Source organism: Aegilops tauschii, chromosome 2 (assembly GCF_002575655.3).
Source record: "Aegilops tauschii subsp. strangulata cultivar AL8/78 chromosome 2, Aet v6.0, whole genome shotgun sequence".
Lineage (NCBI taxonomy): Eukaryota > Viridiplantae > Streptophyta > Magnoliopsida > Poales > Poaceae > Aegilops > Aegilops tauschii.
Genome location: NC_053036.3, coordinates 1,493,714 through 1,509,833, shown reverse-complemented (window position 1 = coordinate 1,509,833; position 16,120 = coordinate 1,493,714). Strand labels below are relative to the sequence as shown.

Below are 16,120 nucleotides of genomic sequence, written 5' to 3'. Positions count from 1 at the left end.
CCCCGAACTAAGTCCATGCGGGCAGCCACAAGATCGTCCACGAGGTTGTCGAAAGCTGCCTCCAGAGCTTTGAGATACTCAACAAGCATCTCGATAGCTTCATCTCGCTCTCCCCTATGGCAGGCGAATGCATAGTGACAAGTATATGGCACATGGCATGGGAGGTAGCGGTAGCGACGATTCTTCATCGAAGGAAGAATGTCCCGAAGGCGAGCTATCGCCTCACGGGCAGCCATCTGCATGGCATGCCTCTCCGTAGGCATGGCCCTTCCCACAAAACGGAAGTGGCGAGACGCAGAACGTCCTCCCTTGAATTGCACCACGGCCTGGTGCATAGACACGTCGTCGCTGAGCTTGTGCTGGTAAAGCGTGAACTCCGGACGAGTCGCTGGCCCGATCGTGAGCTTGGTGATGGAGACGAGGAGTTTGACAAACCCCTCGGGCACATTAGTGAACACCCGAGTCTCGCAGTTGCTGCCAGCCATCTACAAAAGTAGGCAAAAATTCTGAGTAGTCAAATCATAAATTTATGATGACCAACAGAAAATAGCTACATTTGCAAAATGCTGAAAAAGCACTAAAACGCTAATAACCGATTAGCGATCGCACCTAGTGCCTTCCTACAGTCAGCCTGGCTCTGGTACCAAGCTTGTCACGACCGGTTTTCCAATAAAAATATTTATTGAGAAACCGATCCCTTTTACGGACCAGTAGAGAAGAATCCTCCTCACTGGTAGACAATTTCTTGATCATAGAAGAAAAACCAGAAGTACTAAATATAATACAAGGTTGAGCGGAGACGGCTCAACAATTTATTACAAGCACGCCGATAATACATAAAGGCGGATAGGGTGGCATGACTACTGACTCACAATAAAAGCGGTGGTGGATATGTCACAGTGAAGTGGGTGACATGACTCCTGAATCTAACAGCTCTTCGAGCGTCGGAGTGAGGCTCGAGGATTCTTATTGTGGGTGGCGGAAGCGTATATAATACAAGTGACCAATATCCAGGATCGCACGGGACTGACTGGGACTCCTCTAGGCGTCGGACTCACTATCAAACTCTTCATCCATGAGATCGCCTTCGTCAACATCTGGCCAAATCAACAAGCCAGGTGAGCACTATGAAAGTACTCGCAAGACAGTTCGGACATAAGATATAACAAATGTAAACATGATGCATATGAACAGATTAATAGAGCGCACTCAGACAATGAGATAGCAATGCATGGGCAATAAAAGGGAAGTCGGGCGGTAGTCCTCCCGAAATCCCAATGTAATACTGAAGGCCAATCGAGTGTCTGAATGACTCCTCGAAAGTATACAAATGAAATAACAATGCCGCAGTCGGGCGTCAAGGCGACACCACATAAAGGGCTTATAATGGAATATAAATGACAGTGCGTGCCACAGTCGGACGTCTGAGCGACATCACATAAAGGGCTTATATCAAAAGTAAATGACGAGCGTGCCACAGTCGGACGTCTGAGCGACATCACATAAAGGGCTTATATCAATAGTAAATGACGGGCGTGCCACAGTCGGACGTCTGAGCGACATCACATAAAGGGCTTATATCAAAAGTAAATGACAAGAGTGCCACAGTCGGACGTCTGAGCGACATCACATAAAGGGCTTATATTTCATAACTTGATATTTCAGTAGCTCATGAATTTAAATCATTTCAAGGGAATATTCAGTTACGAGATAAATAAAAGGTTAGTCCATCCACAGGAATAACGTTCAACCGGGTTTACCACTCAAGCCTGTTCACCGGGGATTTCCACGAAAACTGACACAGGGACTGACATGGATATGGATATGCTGGCCATGGTCCTTGACCATGGACACGATGACTCGGAAGGATTTGACTCTGCAGAGTTTGGTACTCTTAACCACAGCCAACGGATTTTAGTAGCCACAAGGGACTAGTTCCGTTTACGGTATTTTAGGAGAAACACATCTAACCAGTACACACCCATTCAACATTCCGATGCCAGGAATCACCCTCGGCAACGTTCAAGAAAAACTTTGAGACGGGGAGGCTACAACCTCGCGTAGCATGGGATCAAATTTATACCGCGCGCTCTAAGGGGTGCCCCCCTCTCGGTCCCAACCGGAAACACCCATGCCCCCTGACCGGATGACTGGCTTTAATCCAGGGCCATGGAACCCTCATCCCGGCCCCTCTATTTGGTGTGTACAAGGAAAGAGGTTAGCAACTTACTAAACCGTATTCTTTGCAGAAAACATGTGGCAGCACGAAAGGGGAAGAACGGTAACGTGGCTCAGTCCACGTTAACGTCGGAGTTTATCGGATGACGTAAGACTGGCATGCTACAACAATACCATCTTACTACCTTTCATGTCACCACATGATCAGGTCATCTCTCATCAAAGATCATAGTAACTTCGAAACACACGGTTAGTTGCCTTGCATGCAACGTAATACTCACCGATGCTCATATGCCATGCACAAACCATTCAAGCAAACATGCAAAACACCTATCATCTACACTAAGGCAAGCCACAACAACATTTTCATGGTGCCATTACAATATTTGTGATTTTTCAACTTGAATTAATGGGTTAATCCATGCATTTAAATCACTAGAATAATATTTATATTCTGTTGGTTGCTTGCTTGAGTTGATATGCTTAGTTTACAGAAGTTTGAAGCTAATTTAGTTGGTTAGGTAACTAGAAGTAATATTTGTTATGAAGAAGTAATATGGTTATGGATATAACTAATTATTTTTGAGTTATTTTCTTAAATGAGATAAATGATAAATTTGCTAAGTAAAGATTCTGTTTAAAGTGATGATAAATCATAACCAGAGAGGTGTTATGAGCTGTTGATGTCTATGCTTAGTGTGGACACGGTTGACCCAGTTATTTTCGTTGATATATGCTGCATATGTTTGTGATGCATTTTCATGGCATATCATGACACCGGTTAGTTGCACCTTAAGTTGAACCTGATAATAACTCAACTTGAACCTATCGTTGATCGGGTCATGGTGCCACTGAATCGAGTTTTCCCAGTGCAACCACATTTGCCTTTATGGGAAGGCCTTTATTCGGTCCATTGCCATGCCTCTGGTCGGTGCCACCAACGAGGGAAGGTTATGGGCGTGCGGTACCCTGGCCCAGTAAGCGGACATAACCTTGTGTGCCCGTTGTTGTTGTTATAGTACCTTGTCCCCGTTTGGGACCGTTTATGTTTTGCCACGACGGTGGCCGTTGGTGTCTTTGGTAGACACGGGGCCACCCAGGACTAGCCCAGTGGGGAGTGAGTCGGAGTGGCCAGGAGAGTGTCATGGCAATGGAGGGGTTTCGTCGGAACACCGTTGATCCACCCGAATGGGAGTGCGAGGCCATGGGTTCCGTGGTGTGGGTACGGTGCGCTACCTCTGCAGAGTGTATTAAATCTATCGATAGCCGAGTCCACGGTTACGGACACGCTCGAAAGTAGGTCACACCATGGGTCAACGTTTAATTAATTTTGCACACTAAGTTATGAACTTTGCACCGTTGAGAAGATGATGTTTGGGAAAACATTGTGTTGATGGAGACCAAGTTGTTGGCCCGTTTGTGATCTCGGTAAGATCACCGTTTGGTTTCGAGGTAACCCGATCAAAGACCACAAGGTTGGTCCGTTTGTGATCCGAGAGCGATCACCGTTTGGTAAGCAAGTCTGAGGGACTTATATCACAAGATCATGATCACTGCATGTATGATATGATGTTGCATTAGTAAAGCAATTGGTTAAATATCATGATATTGCTTGTCATTATATTTATGTTTGTTGTGAGCTTGCAAGTACATTCAATGTACTGACCTGGCGTGTCATGCCAGCTTTCAGGAAAGTCTCGTTGGAAAGGAGTGCTGTCCGATTCTAGATCGTGTCCACATCGGTGTCCCTGTGCTATGGAGTTCCGCTATGACGTCGTTCCGCTGCCGCGTAGTTGTTAATCGAGGCCCCCTTTATGTGCACTAAATAATGTACATATTGTTTAGCCGCACCGTGTATGCCGCTTGGCCTCGCCACCTGTTGTAATATGAAGTATGATCCGCTAGCATCAATAAAGCGGTTGTTTTCTGTACCAAGATGTTGTGTGTTGCCCGAAGACATGGTCTCTGGGCTGGCAATGCATGGTAAACCGGTTGCTCTGAGCCGGGGTGCCACAACGCTTGGTATCAGAGCCACGCTGACTGTAGGCCACGCTAGACTATGACGTGTTAAGTGGACGTTAGTTACGAGTTTAAGTTGAGTGCCAGTAGCATTTGTAGCTGGTTGTTGCATTGTATGCACTTGTTTTATTTTTATGCTAACCTACTAATAATTGTGAGTGTAGATGGCTCCGGTGCCGTATCCGTGCCAGTTGCAGCTGATGTCGTACATGTCGCCGCATCTCCTTCGTAACGTGTGGCGTCGGCTGTACCCCCTCGGTGACGACCCAGTATATCGTGTGTACCGGGAGCGTCTAGCAAACTCAGTGTATGAGTATCACGCAGTGGTTACTCTGCGCACCAGTTTTGATTCCAGCACTTACACTCGTACCTCTCGGAGCGGTTTTGCTTCTACCGCTTCCCAGGCCGTCCAGTTTGCTGCATTCGAGGTCCTTGCCAAGCTTCGCTATAACGAGGTCCGGATGCAGAACCACCCAGGTTTCCACTACTATCCCTCTCTGCACGACAATGGTCGTGTCCGTTTTCCTATCATTGATCCGGATTCTAATAGTGTTGCTAGCCACCTTTCTCGTTATATCACTGATAGCTACCTTATGATCCACGAGTTGGCTCGAGAGCTGACTTGTGCTCGTACTGCTTTAGCCTCTACTAGATCTTTCACTACTCCATCCTCTACGGGATTTACCCCTTATATTCCATCCAGTTCTAGTTCACCTATTTCACCGGTTACTCGTCCGAGTAGCTCGGCCACCTCGACCGTGAATCCTCTCAGTGCTCCTGCTGAGTGGGTTTTACTTCTCACTATTCCCGTAGCCCCGATGCTTCACCCTGCACCTGCCCCGGAGGGAGAGCCCTCAAGGCAGCGTCATTGTTTTACCTTTAACCCGGAGGTTTCAGTTAACGTCGTCAGTTCAGGATCCGAGTCCGCTTCAGGAGAGGACCCCGCAGCACCAACAGAGCAGTAGAGCGTTTGAGTATCCGCGGTCGTCGGGATGATGTACGGATGTAGTCGTACGAGTCATGATGCTCCGTTTCATGTATGAGTGTAGTTGAACTTGGCATGTTGTTTATCTTTCATGTATAAGTCTATGTATAATTATGATTGGAACTCTATTTTATTCGTCGTATTTTCTTCGTTATTTCGCTTTCTCTCGGGCTTTGTTGCTGGCTTTTCCCCAATTTATTTTGGATGTTTCTCATCTCGGTTGCGTTGTCTTGGGAAAAATCGACAATAGGATGACGCGGGGAGGCAGCAGTAGCGACGCTCATGAGGATGCTCCTGTTCGTCATTCCGCACGACAGGCAGGACACTCCGCCGAGCCGTACGTTCCACCACCGCCTCCACCGTCAAATCTGCCCTCCAACGAGCAAATTCTGTGTATGTTTGAGGAAAGGAGGAATAATGATCTGATTGAAATATCCAGGAGTGTGCAAGCTGTGGTTGGACATAATGGAAATCAGAACGGTCATCACTCCAAGCTGTCAGATTTTCAGAGAACCAAGCCTCCCAGTTTCAGTCAGGTTATTGATTCCTTGGATGCAGACGATTGGTTGCAAACCATTGAGAGGAAGCTTGAGATTGCTCGTACTGAAGAAGACGATAAAGTTCCATTTGCAACTCATTATCTTGAAGGCGCTGCCGCCATATGGTGGGAAAATGCAAAAGCCATGTGGCCTGCCGATGAAGAATCACCTGGGCAAAATTCAAGGATCAGTTCCGGAAATATCATATTCCTACTGTGATTATGAAGGTTAAGCAGCGTGAATTTCTCGCGCTCCTCCAAGGAAGTCAGTCTGTGGGTGAATATTTGCAAAGGTTCAATCAATTGGCCCGTTACTCCCTTTATGACGTGGCCACCGAAGAAAGAAAGATTGACAGATTTCTTGGGGGATTAAACCCGCAACTCCGATGTACCCTCAGTATGTTTGATTTCGTGGCGGTGGCGTGGTAGGCAGAGGAAAATTTAGGGTATGAAACATTATATATATTGTTTTGGGGGCTAATGGGAAAATTCTTCTATAAAGTGGGTCTGCAAAAATATCACTTGAATTGTTATGATTTCCCAAGGCAGTTTTGAAAACGGCCCATCTCGTATCCATGGCTGGTATAAATGAGGCTTGTGATCTCAACCATAGGTGGTCCTAAAATACCCCCCCCCCCCCCCCCGCGTTTCAATAAGATGCCAAAAAGGAAAAACGCGATGCTAGCGAAAAGTAGGAATGAGGTGTGAAAGTGTGTCATATTGACTAGAGGGAGGTGGGCTGAATAGGCGATGTTTACAAATTCTTCACTGATGAATTACTACTTGAGGAATTTGCTAAGTGACGAAATACAAGCAGCAGATAAAGTACTCAAGTGCATGCATAACATGGCAGTAGTATAGTTATCATGATGAATTAAAATATACACTGAGCACAAGTAGCGTGTTAACAGGATAAGCAGGCGGAAGACAAGGTGACTGAAGGATTTGGGTTGAGGAAATTGAGAAAGTCTTCGAACAGTAACGATAAATTTCATCAATAAGTAAACGAGGAATTGAAAGGGTTGAGGAAATAGAACCAGTTTCTCGATGAAGACAAGGATTTGGTAGACCAGTTCCAACTGCTGCGACAGTTGTGCGTCTGGTTGGAGCGGCTTGGTATTTAAATCAAAGGACACACAGTCCTTACCGTATTCTCCTTGAGCAAAAGTCACACAGACCTCGCCCAATCACTCGTGGTAAGTCTTCAAGGTAGACTCAAACCTTCACAAACTCGGTCACCCGGCGATCCACAATTCCTCTTGGATGCTCTAGACCATGACGCCTAACCGTCTGGAAGATGCACAATCTTCAATTGTAAAAAGTGTCGGTTCCACACAAGAACAATCTCTTCAGTGATGCTAAATCACTTTGGGTTTTAGGTGTTGGGGTTTTAGGTTTTTTTTTCTCATTGATGATTTTCTCTTAAAGTCCTCGGAGGGTGAGTTACTCTAAATGACACTTGTCACTCTCTGGAGCAGCCAACCAGCTAGTGGTTGTGTGTGGGGGGGGGGCTATTTATAGCCAGGGTGCACCCCGACATGATATGATATAAATGCCCCTAATGATATGACCGCTATGTGAATAAGATATTTGGACAGCTGGCGCGAAGCACAACAACTTCGGAAATTTGAACTGGCGAAATCCTAACTCCTCAGTCAGAACAAATTCCTCAGAGACGAGAAGAACTTTGTCTCTATTATTAAAGAACTCGACTGAACTGCAAGAGATTTCCAAAGGCTTCACTTGAAGGATTGGGTATGTGTAGACTTTGAGATGAGCATCAATTGGAAATTTTTTCCTTAGTATTATCTTGACCCCTTTAATAGTACGGTGTTTTCTATGACTCAAAAGAAAGGAAATGAAACTACAAAAACAAAAGTCTTCACGCTTCATAGTCGTCGCATCAATATCTTCAAGGTCACAACAATTTTCTCATTTTCAAAGTCTTCAAGAAAAGCACAAAGTCTTTAGATGAAGACATTCATTTTCAGGGTCGACATCCGTCGGATATATCAAACTCCGCAGAGACTTATAAGATCTGTGTACATTCACAAACACATTAGTAGCTTAACATATAAGTCTTCAATACACCAATATCACACTAAAGGGCAGTAGATGCACTTAGAAGGAGCGCTCTAAGCATCATCATCATCAAAACGCAAGCCATCCAGAGGGTTCTCGTAAACTGTGCTTCACTGTCATTGTCCTCAAATCATGGCTCAGTGTGCATCCATGTCACCGCCAGGCCAGCCTGTATAGCTTGCCCCTGTCAATATCCTCAATTGATCTGCTATAGACCATCTAGATTCTTACAGAGCAACTGAAGTGAAACGAGACCTGGCGAAGCTCCTTCTGTGACTTTTGGGAATTTTGATTGTTCCACCACAATGCATAGGCGTTTCAGGCTTGCGAGATCATCCGCAACGTCTAATTCTTTCTTGATTGAAGCAACTGGGTATATGTACTGACGTATTCTTGCCTCTTAACTGTAACTCTATTTTTTTTTGCGAAGGTTAACTGTAACTCTATTATCATGAAATAAAACTCCCTTTGCCCCCAAAAAATGAAGCAAGTGGCTATACGTACTGCATCGAAGACCCTTCTGTTTTAAGCTAAGCAGGGCTGACTATGTCTGCCACATGCATTTGTTCTTGGTGATCTGGTCGACACAGGAACGCCATGCACGCTGACGCCCATATTATATTTTGTCCTCGTCCGTTGATCCAAATGTAGCTGGTGGGCTTGCATTAATGTTGGCTCATATGAATTGCACAATATGGATGCACATGGCGGGCCAGGTCATGATATTTCACATATTGTCTTCATTATTCATGATTTTATCTATTTGCTAGACTTTTAAAAAGTTGTCACGTATTATATTTTTTACTAAAAAAAGATATCACAATATTTTTTTGATTTAAAAAAAGAAGTACTTTAGCAATCTTGACTTGCTGATCAGGTAAAACATATTAACTCTATGCGTGAGAACTAAGGTAGCTAGTTGATCCAAGCAAGTAGATTGAGGCAGTAACCCAAGCGCGAACGCCCATGCATTGCCTGCGCGAAGATGTCGGATCGGATCATGGATGCACATGCACATACTACGTGTTTCAAGTCCAGAAACTCATATAAGGTACTACAACTAACTCAGTTGGCTAGTTCGAGTGAAAACACTTAAGGTTAACTAACTTGTGCAGGCCAATTCGCAAGTGCCAAAAGATTACACGGCAAAGCACTACTAGTAGTAATGTTTGGAGATGCGCGTGGGCGGTCAAACAAGAAATCTTATAGTATCGATGTAAGCATCGCATTGATTGTCAGCACGCTAAGTCAAGGCTAGCTGTTGGTTTCTACTCCCTCCGTTCGGGTTTATTAGGCTTCTCTGCATCACAAGCATGTCCCTTTTTATAAGGTCTCGTTCTGGAAAGGTGCATGCATGCAACCATTTCATTGGTTACATTGAAAGTCATTGTTGTTGGTGCCATGGCTGAAAAATTAATACACTTCATGTGGCGCTTTTTCATTGGCTGCATGCATGTGAGAGAGTGCATTGGGAATAGAATGGAAGAATTAATGTGAACAAATTACTACACCCTCCTTCCCGGTTATAGAGCTTATCTTAAAAATTTCGGTTTCCCGTTTTATAAGAGGGTGCTTGGATACGTTTTAGTCTCATGACTAAAAGTAGTGGGACTAAAACTTGCTAGCCTCACCCATGCTTGAATCCAAATATTAAAGAGACTAAAATCAAGTTAATGAGCATTTATTATCCTCCAAACCCTCCAATCCAGAACTCGCCCGTGTTAAAGGAGAGGAGTTAAATGAGGAGAGAGAGGACTAATCCATATTTTAGTAGGGGTACCCCTGACTAGAAAATTTTAGTCTCATGACTAGTTTTAGCCCCTCTTTAGTCAGGAGTGCTTGGAACTTTAGCCTCTTAAAGAGACTATTTTTAGTCAGACTACTAAAATAAGTCCCTTGGATTCAAGCACCATCTAAGTATCAATTTGATTGTTCCTCATCACATGCTCAGATTTTGAGGTGCATTAATTCATTGCATGCAAGGATTATGAGAAAATTGACCAATGCATATACTTCATGTATGTATGCATTGGTAAACACAATTCTTTGAGAAAAATGAGCGCATTAATTGAGTGCTTTTACAAACCATAAAAATTATTCCACCACTCATCATCTATCTTGGTTGGTGCGATTTTTGAATTGAGCCTTATAAACTGGAAAGGAGGTACTATGTGTCTTGGTCTAAGATAAGTTGTCTTTACGCTGGCCATAGTGGGAGTAACATAAGTAGTATCATGCACTTGGGACTCGCAAACATGCTTATGTGGCAGGCAATTAAAGACGAGAGAGATGGTTATAGTAACATAGGTAGATACCGTAACATAATTAATGTTATGCTACTATGTGTCATGCATGCCAATAAATAAGACCACCTATGATACTAATCTATGATAATATGCACTATGAATGTAGTATCATACACTAGTATCATATGCATGATACTAGTATATGATACTTTCCACTATGACCAGCCTTAGGCCTAATAAACTTGGACCGAGGGAGTATATAGCTAGCTGCAGCTGCCTATCTATCTTCACCGTGCCTATATTAACACCTACCTAGAGCTTGGTCATTGTATTAGTTCTACTAGTAAGGTAGCACTAGGTAGCAGCCATGGGTAAGAATGGAATGTGGTGTTGTGTCCTGCTGGTGGGGCTACTCCTGGTTGCAGTGGCGGAGGGAGACGACTGCACCGACTTTTGCAAGAGGATGCATGCTGGTAAGGACGTCGTCAAAAACAGATACTGCGTCCAGAATCTGTGCCACATTAAGCAGCTGGTACGTACTTATGTATTATCACTACTACTCCCAATTTGCTACTACGTACGTACGTACTGTATTTGGAACTTCATCTGCGTTTGTAATCTCAGGAAAAGCTCACCTCCCACCAAGACAAGAATAAGAGGAAGCAGGGACACTACAGAGCTATGGCACTGGCAGCAAGGGGGTCAGCACAAGAAGAAGAAGAAAAAGAAGAAAAAGAATCACTTGTCCTGACTGCAGCCGAGGCTCAACGGGATGACAAGAACCTAAAGGGACACCCCGCGTGCTACATTCTTTGCGAGATGTTCGACGACACGCTGGCCTGCTACGATGGATGTGACCGTAACCCCAGATCAACGTTGCCGGAGAACACAAGAGGATGAATGAGGACATCCAAGGCTTCGCATGCATGTCTGTTGTTGAATATATATGTGCATGTATCTATTAGGATAATCTTCTACCGGCTCCGCCTCTAGTTTCCTTGTATAGATTAGGTTGAGAGCTGCCCTTATATCCATATATACGTGCACCATGCACCCGATCAATACATCGAGAGTTACATTGACTTTAACATGGTATCAGTTTCCCTTCCCATTCAACCCTAGCTTCCGCTTCTAGCCGCCGCCGCCATCTACCTGTGCCGCCGCCGCATCTTCACCCCGCCGCCGCGTGCACCTCCCCATCCCCATCCCTCTCCCGAGCCGCCGCCACCACCCCTCTCCCTCCCGAGCCGCCGCCACCCACCCGATCTTCCCATCTCCCGATCGCCCCTCCCACCCCGATCGCCACCTCCTACCCAGCCGCGCCGCCACCACCCCCCCTCGGTCGCCGCGCCGCATCCATGGCCTCTCCCCACGCCGCCGCCTCCCTTCCCTCCAACCCATTCGAAGGTCCGGCCCCTCCCCTGGTGGAAGTCGTCCGCGATCTCGACATCTTCGCCCATGTGCCCGTCGTCCTCGACTACGCCAACTCCACCTACTATGCCTGGAAGACCTACTTCTCCCTCGTCTTCCGCGAGTACCACCTCATCGATCACGTCGATGACTCGGTCGACTCCGACGTCATGTTCACGGACGACGACTGGCCGACCATCGACGCCATCATCACTCGCTGGCTGTACCAAACCATCTCCAAGGACATCTTCCACACCATCGTTTGCGACACCGATGACGCGCAGACGGTGTGGGCGAAGCTGAACGGGCTCTTCCTCGACAACGCCCTCCAGCGCCGCGTGTTTCTTCAGCAGGAATTTTTTGGCTGCCATCAACTTGACTCGTCCATTGACGATTATTGCATGCGCCTTAAGAAACTTGCTGACGAACTTCGCGACCTCGGGAGCGGGTCTCCGACGACCTCCTCCTCAGCACGCTCACCGCCGTTCTGAATGAGGAGTTCAGCAACGCGGCCTCCAACCTCACGTTTGTCCCGGACCAGACCTTTCCTCGGGTCGTGGCCTATCTTCGGTTGGAGGAGAGGAGGATGAAGATGGTGAAGTCCCGGGCCACGCACACGGCTCTCGCGGCGGGCACCTCCCGCGCTGCTCCTCCCATGGCGCCGCAGCCGCCGTCGGCGTCGTACTTCCAGGCGCCACTGCCGCTCGTCTACCAGCCACCGCCCCCTGCCCCTGATCGTCGCCGCGGGGGGGCGCCGCGGCAAGAAGAAGCAGCAGCAGCTCCCCCGGCCCCCTGGGCTGCCGCGACCAACCCTTGGACGGGGGTGGTCCATGCGTACACGATGCCCGTGCCGCGGGCCCCCGTCCGGGCTGGGATCCTCGGCCCCCGCCCCGGCACGCATCAGGCGCTGCTCGCCGCCCCGGGTGGCACCTCCGTACGCCACCCTGGGTGGCTACGGCGCGGCCATGCCTGGCTACGCCGCCCCGGGTGGCTACCCCGCCGCCCCTCCGACCGCGGCCGACGCACTCCCGCCGGCCCCTTGGGATCCGGCTCTCCTTGCGGCGCTTCACTCCGCCCCTACACCCAACACGTACACCGGAGGCGGCGACTGGTATATGGACTCCGGGGCTACCGCACTACTAGAAAAAGCTTATCCCCAATATCTCTACTAGTGGCACACCATGATGGTGGTGCGCCACTGCTATATAGTAGTGGCGCACCAGAATCAGGTGCGACATTGCTATGTTTTTACTAATGGCGCACCACATGAGTAGTGCGCCATTGCTATTTTTTTGGTCCACGCCCCCCCCCCCACCAGACATAGCAATGGCGCACCACACCTAGGTGCGCCACTGCTATGCTACATAGGAGTGGCACACCTAGGTGTGGTGCGCCATTGCTATGTCTGGTGGGGGTGTGCCTGCGTGTGTGTGTGAGGTTAGTAATGGCGCACCAGGGAGGGTGCGCCATTACTAATGTCTCACACACACAAATACACACACCCCCCGATCGCCTTTTAGGTTTTTAAAAAATAAAAGAAAATGATAAAATATTAAAAAAAATTCAAAAAAATAGATGCCCATGTGTTATGTGTTCTAGTTGTTAGGAAAATTAACAAACATGAATTTTGAATTTTTTTGCAAAAGGCCGCCGTGTTTCGGTAAAATGGCCGTAACTTTTGCATACGACCTCCGATGAAAAAAAATTTTATATGAAAAATCATCTACTCGAAAAGTTACATCCGAATTCAAACGGGGAACCCCGTTGAAGATTTTTAGAATCTCCAAAAACCTAACAGAATAAAAGATACGGGGCTTTTAAGATCTGGAGGCTAAAAAATTTGAAAAAAATGCAAAAATAAATAAATTAGCAATGGCGCACTAGTGCATGGTGCGCCACTGCTATTTTCCCGCCTTCAAGTTAGCAATGCCGCACCTTATGAATAATGCGCCACTACTATTTTCCCGTCTTCACAATTCAAAAAAATTCGAAAAAAAAATTAGCAATGGCGCACCAGTGCAACTGCTAAGTTGGGATAGAAGTTTAAAAGGGCCGGCCAGCCACTTACCCCTTCATTCTTCTCCTCCTCTCCTCCACTCCATCTCCTCCTCTCCTCCTCTCCTTCACTCCATCTCCTCCTCTCCGGCGACCTCCTCCTCCTCTGGTGACCTCCTCCTCACGGTGCTCCTCCTCCGGCGACCTCCTCCTCCCTCCTCTCCTCCTCACGGTGCTCCTCCTCCGGCGACCTCCTCCTCCCTCCTCTCCTCCTCACGGTGCTCCTCCTTCCTCTCCTGCTCACGGTCCTCCTCCTCCTCTCCGGCGATCTCCTCCTCCTCCTCTCCGGCGACCTCCTCCTCCCTCCTCTCCTGATCCTCACGGTCTCTCCTCCCTCCTCTCCTCCTCACGGTCTCTCCTCCCTCCTCCTCTACTTCCGGCCACATGTGGAGCTCCCCCGGCACAAAGAACGTACCAGATCCAGGTCGAGAACGAAATTTGAAAAAAATTCAATAAAAAAAGAGCAAAAAAACAAGCCAAAAAATGAGCCAGATCTAGATCCAGATCCGAATTCAAAATTCAAAAATAGCAATGGCGCACGATGGGGGTTAGACGGTGCGCCACTACTATTTTCCCGCCTTCAAAATTAAAAAAATATCAAAAAAATTCAAAAAAAAGTTACCAATGGCGCACCTGTAGCAATAGTAATGGCGCACCAGAGGTGCGCCATTAGTATTTGTTACTACTTGCATGGTAATAGTGGCACACCTATAGTGCGCCATTAATGGCAAAAATAGGTGCGCCACTAACAGTCCTTTTTCTAGTAGTGCCACCCACATGACTTCCAACCCTGGTAACCTCAACTCCGTATTTCCAGTTTCTACCGCATGTCGTATCACTGTTGGGGACGGGTCTTCCCTTCCCATTACTCATGTCGGTCATGGTTCCTTTCCGTCCAACTCTACGCCTATTCACATGTCTAATGTCTTAGTTTGACCTGAGTTAGTCACTAATCTTGTTTCCGTTCGCTCTCTGCTACCTCTTGAGCACTGCGTTAGTTTTCCCTTGAAGAGGAAAGGGTGATGCAGTAAAGTAGCGTAAGTATTTCCCACAGTTTTTGAGAACCAAGGTATCAATCTAGTAGGAGACCACGCTCGAGTCCCACGCACCTACACAAACAAATAAGAACCTCGCAACCAACGCGATAAAGGGGTTGTCAATCCCTTCACGGTCACTTACGAGAGTGAGATCTGATAGAGATGATAAGATAATATTTTTGGTATTTTTATGATAAAGAGTAAAAGTAAAGATTGCAAAGTAAATAAAGATAGAAATAGTTTGTTGACGGAAGATTAATATAATGGAAAATAGACCCGGGGGCCATAGGTTTCACTAGTGGCTTCTCTCAAGATAGCATAAGTATTACGGTGGGCAAACGAATTACTGTCGAGCAATTGATAGAATTGAGCATAGTTATGAGAATATCTAGGTATGATCATGTATATAGGCATCACGTCCGTGACAAGTAGACCGACTCCTGCCTGCATCTACTACTATTACTCCACACATCGACCGCTATCCAGCATGCATCTAGAGTATTAAGTTCATAAGAACAGAGTAACGCTTTAAGCAAGATGACATGATGTAGAGGGATAAACTCATGCAATATGATATAAACCCCATCTTTTTATCCTCGATGGCAACAATACAATACGTGTCGTTTCCCCTGCTGTCACTGGGATCGATCACCGCAAGATTGAACCCAAAGCTAAGCACTTCTCCCATTGCAAGAAAGATCAATCTAGTAGGCCAAACCAAACTGATAATTCGAAGAGACTTACAAAGATAACCAATCATACATAAAAGAATTCAGAGGAGATTCAAATATTGTTCATAGATAATCTTGACCATAAACCCACAATTCATCGGATCTCGACAAACACACCGCAAAAGAAGAGTTACATCAAATAGATCTCCAAGAGAATCGACGAGAACTTTTATTCAGATCCAAAGAGAGAGAAGAAGCCATCTAGCTAATAACTATGGACCCGAACGTCTGAGGTAAACTACTCACACATCATCGGAGAGGCTATGGTGTTGATGTAGAAGCCCTCCGTGATCAATGCCCCTCCGGCGGAGCGCCGGAAAAGGCCCCAAGATGGGATCTCACGGGTACAGAAGGTTGCAGCGCAGGACATAGGGTTTTGGCTCCTGTTCTGATAGTTTGGGGGTATGTAGGTATATATAGGAGGAAGAAGTAGGTCGGTGGAGCTACGAGGGGCCCACAAGGGTGGAGGGCGCGCCCGGGGGGTAGGCGCGCCTCCCTACCTCGTGGCTTCCTCGTTCATTTCTTGGCGTCCACTCCAAGTCCTCTGGATCACTTTTGTTCCGAAAATTACGTTCCCGAAGGTTTTATTCCATTTGGACTCCGTTTGATATTCCTTTTCTGACACTGAAATAGGCAAAAAAACAACAATTTGGGCTGGGCCTCCGGTTAATAGGTTAGTCCCAAAAATAATATAGAAGTGTATAATAAAGCCCATTAATCATCCAAAGCAGAATATATAATAGCATGGAACAATAAAAAATTATAGATACGTTGGAGACGTATCAAGCATCCCCAAGCTTAATTCCTGCTCGTCCTCGAGTAGGTAAATGATAAAAACA

The 16,120-nt window shown here is 46.6% G+C and overlaps 1 protein-coding gene across 1 annotated transcript; it reads left to right on the top strand.

Annotated features, from left to right (window-relative positions):
• The first annotated feature begins 11,406 nt into the window (after nucleotides 1-11,406).
• LOC141041884 (uncharacterized) lies at nucleotides 11,407-11,949 on the top strand. Its single transcript, XM_073509448.1, has one exon. The coding sequence runs from the start codon at nucleotides 11,407-11,409 to the stop codon at nucleotides 11,947-11,949; it is 543 nt and encodes a 180-aa protein (XP_073365549.1).
• Nucleotides 11,950-16,120: the final 4,171 nt, after the last annotated feature.

Excerpts from the sequence above, each read along its gene's own strand:
- LOC141041884 (XM_073509448.1), top strand. The coding sequence starts at position 11,407 with ATGGCCTCTCCCCACGCCGCCGCCTCCCTTCCCTCCAACCCATTCGAA.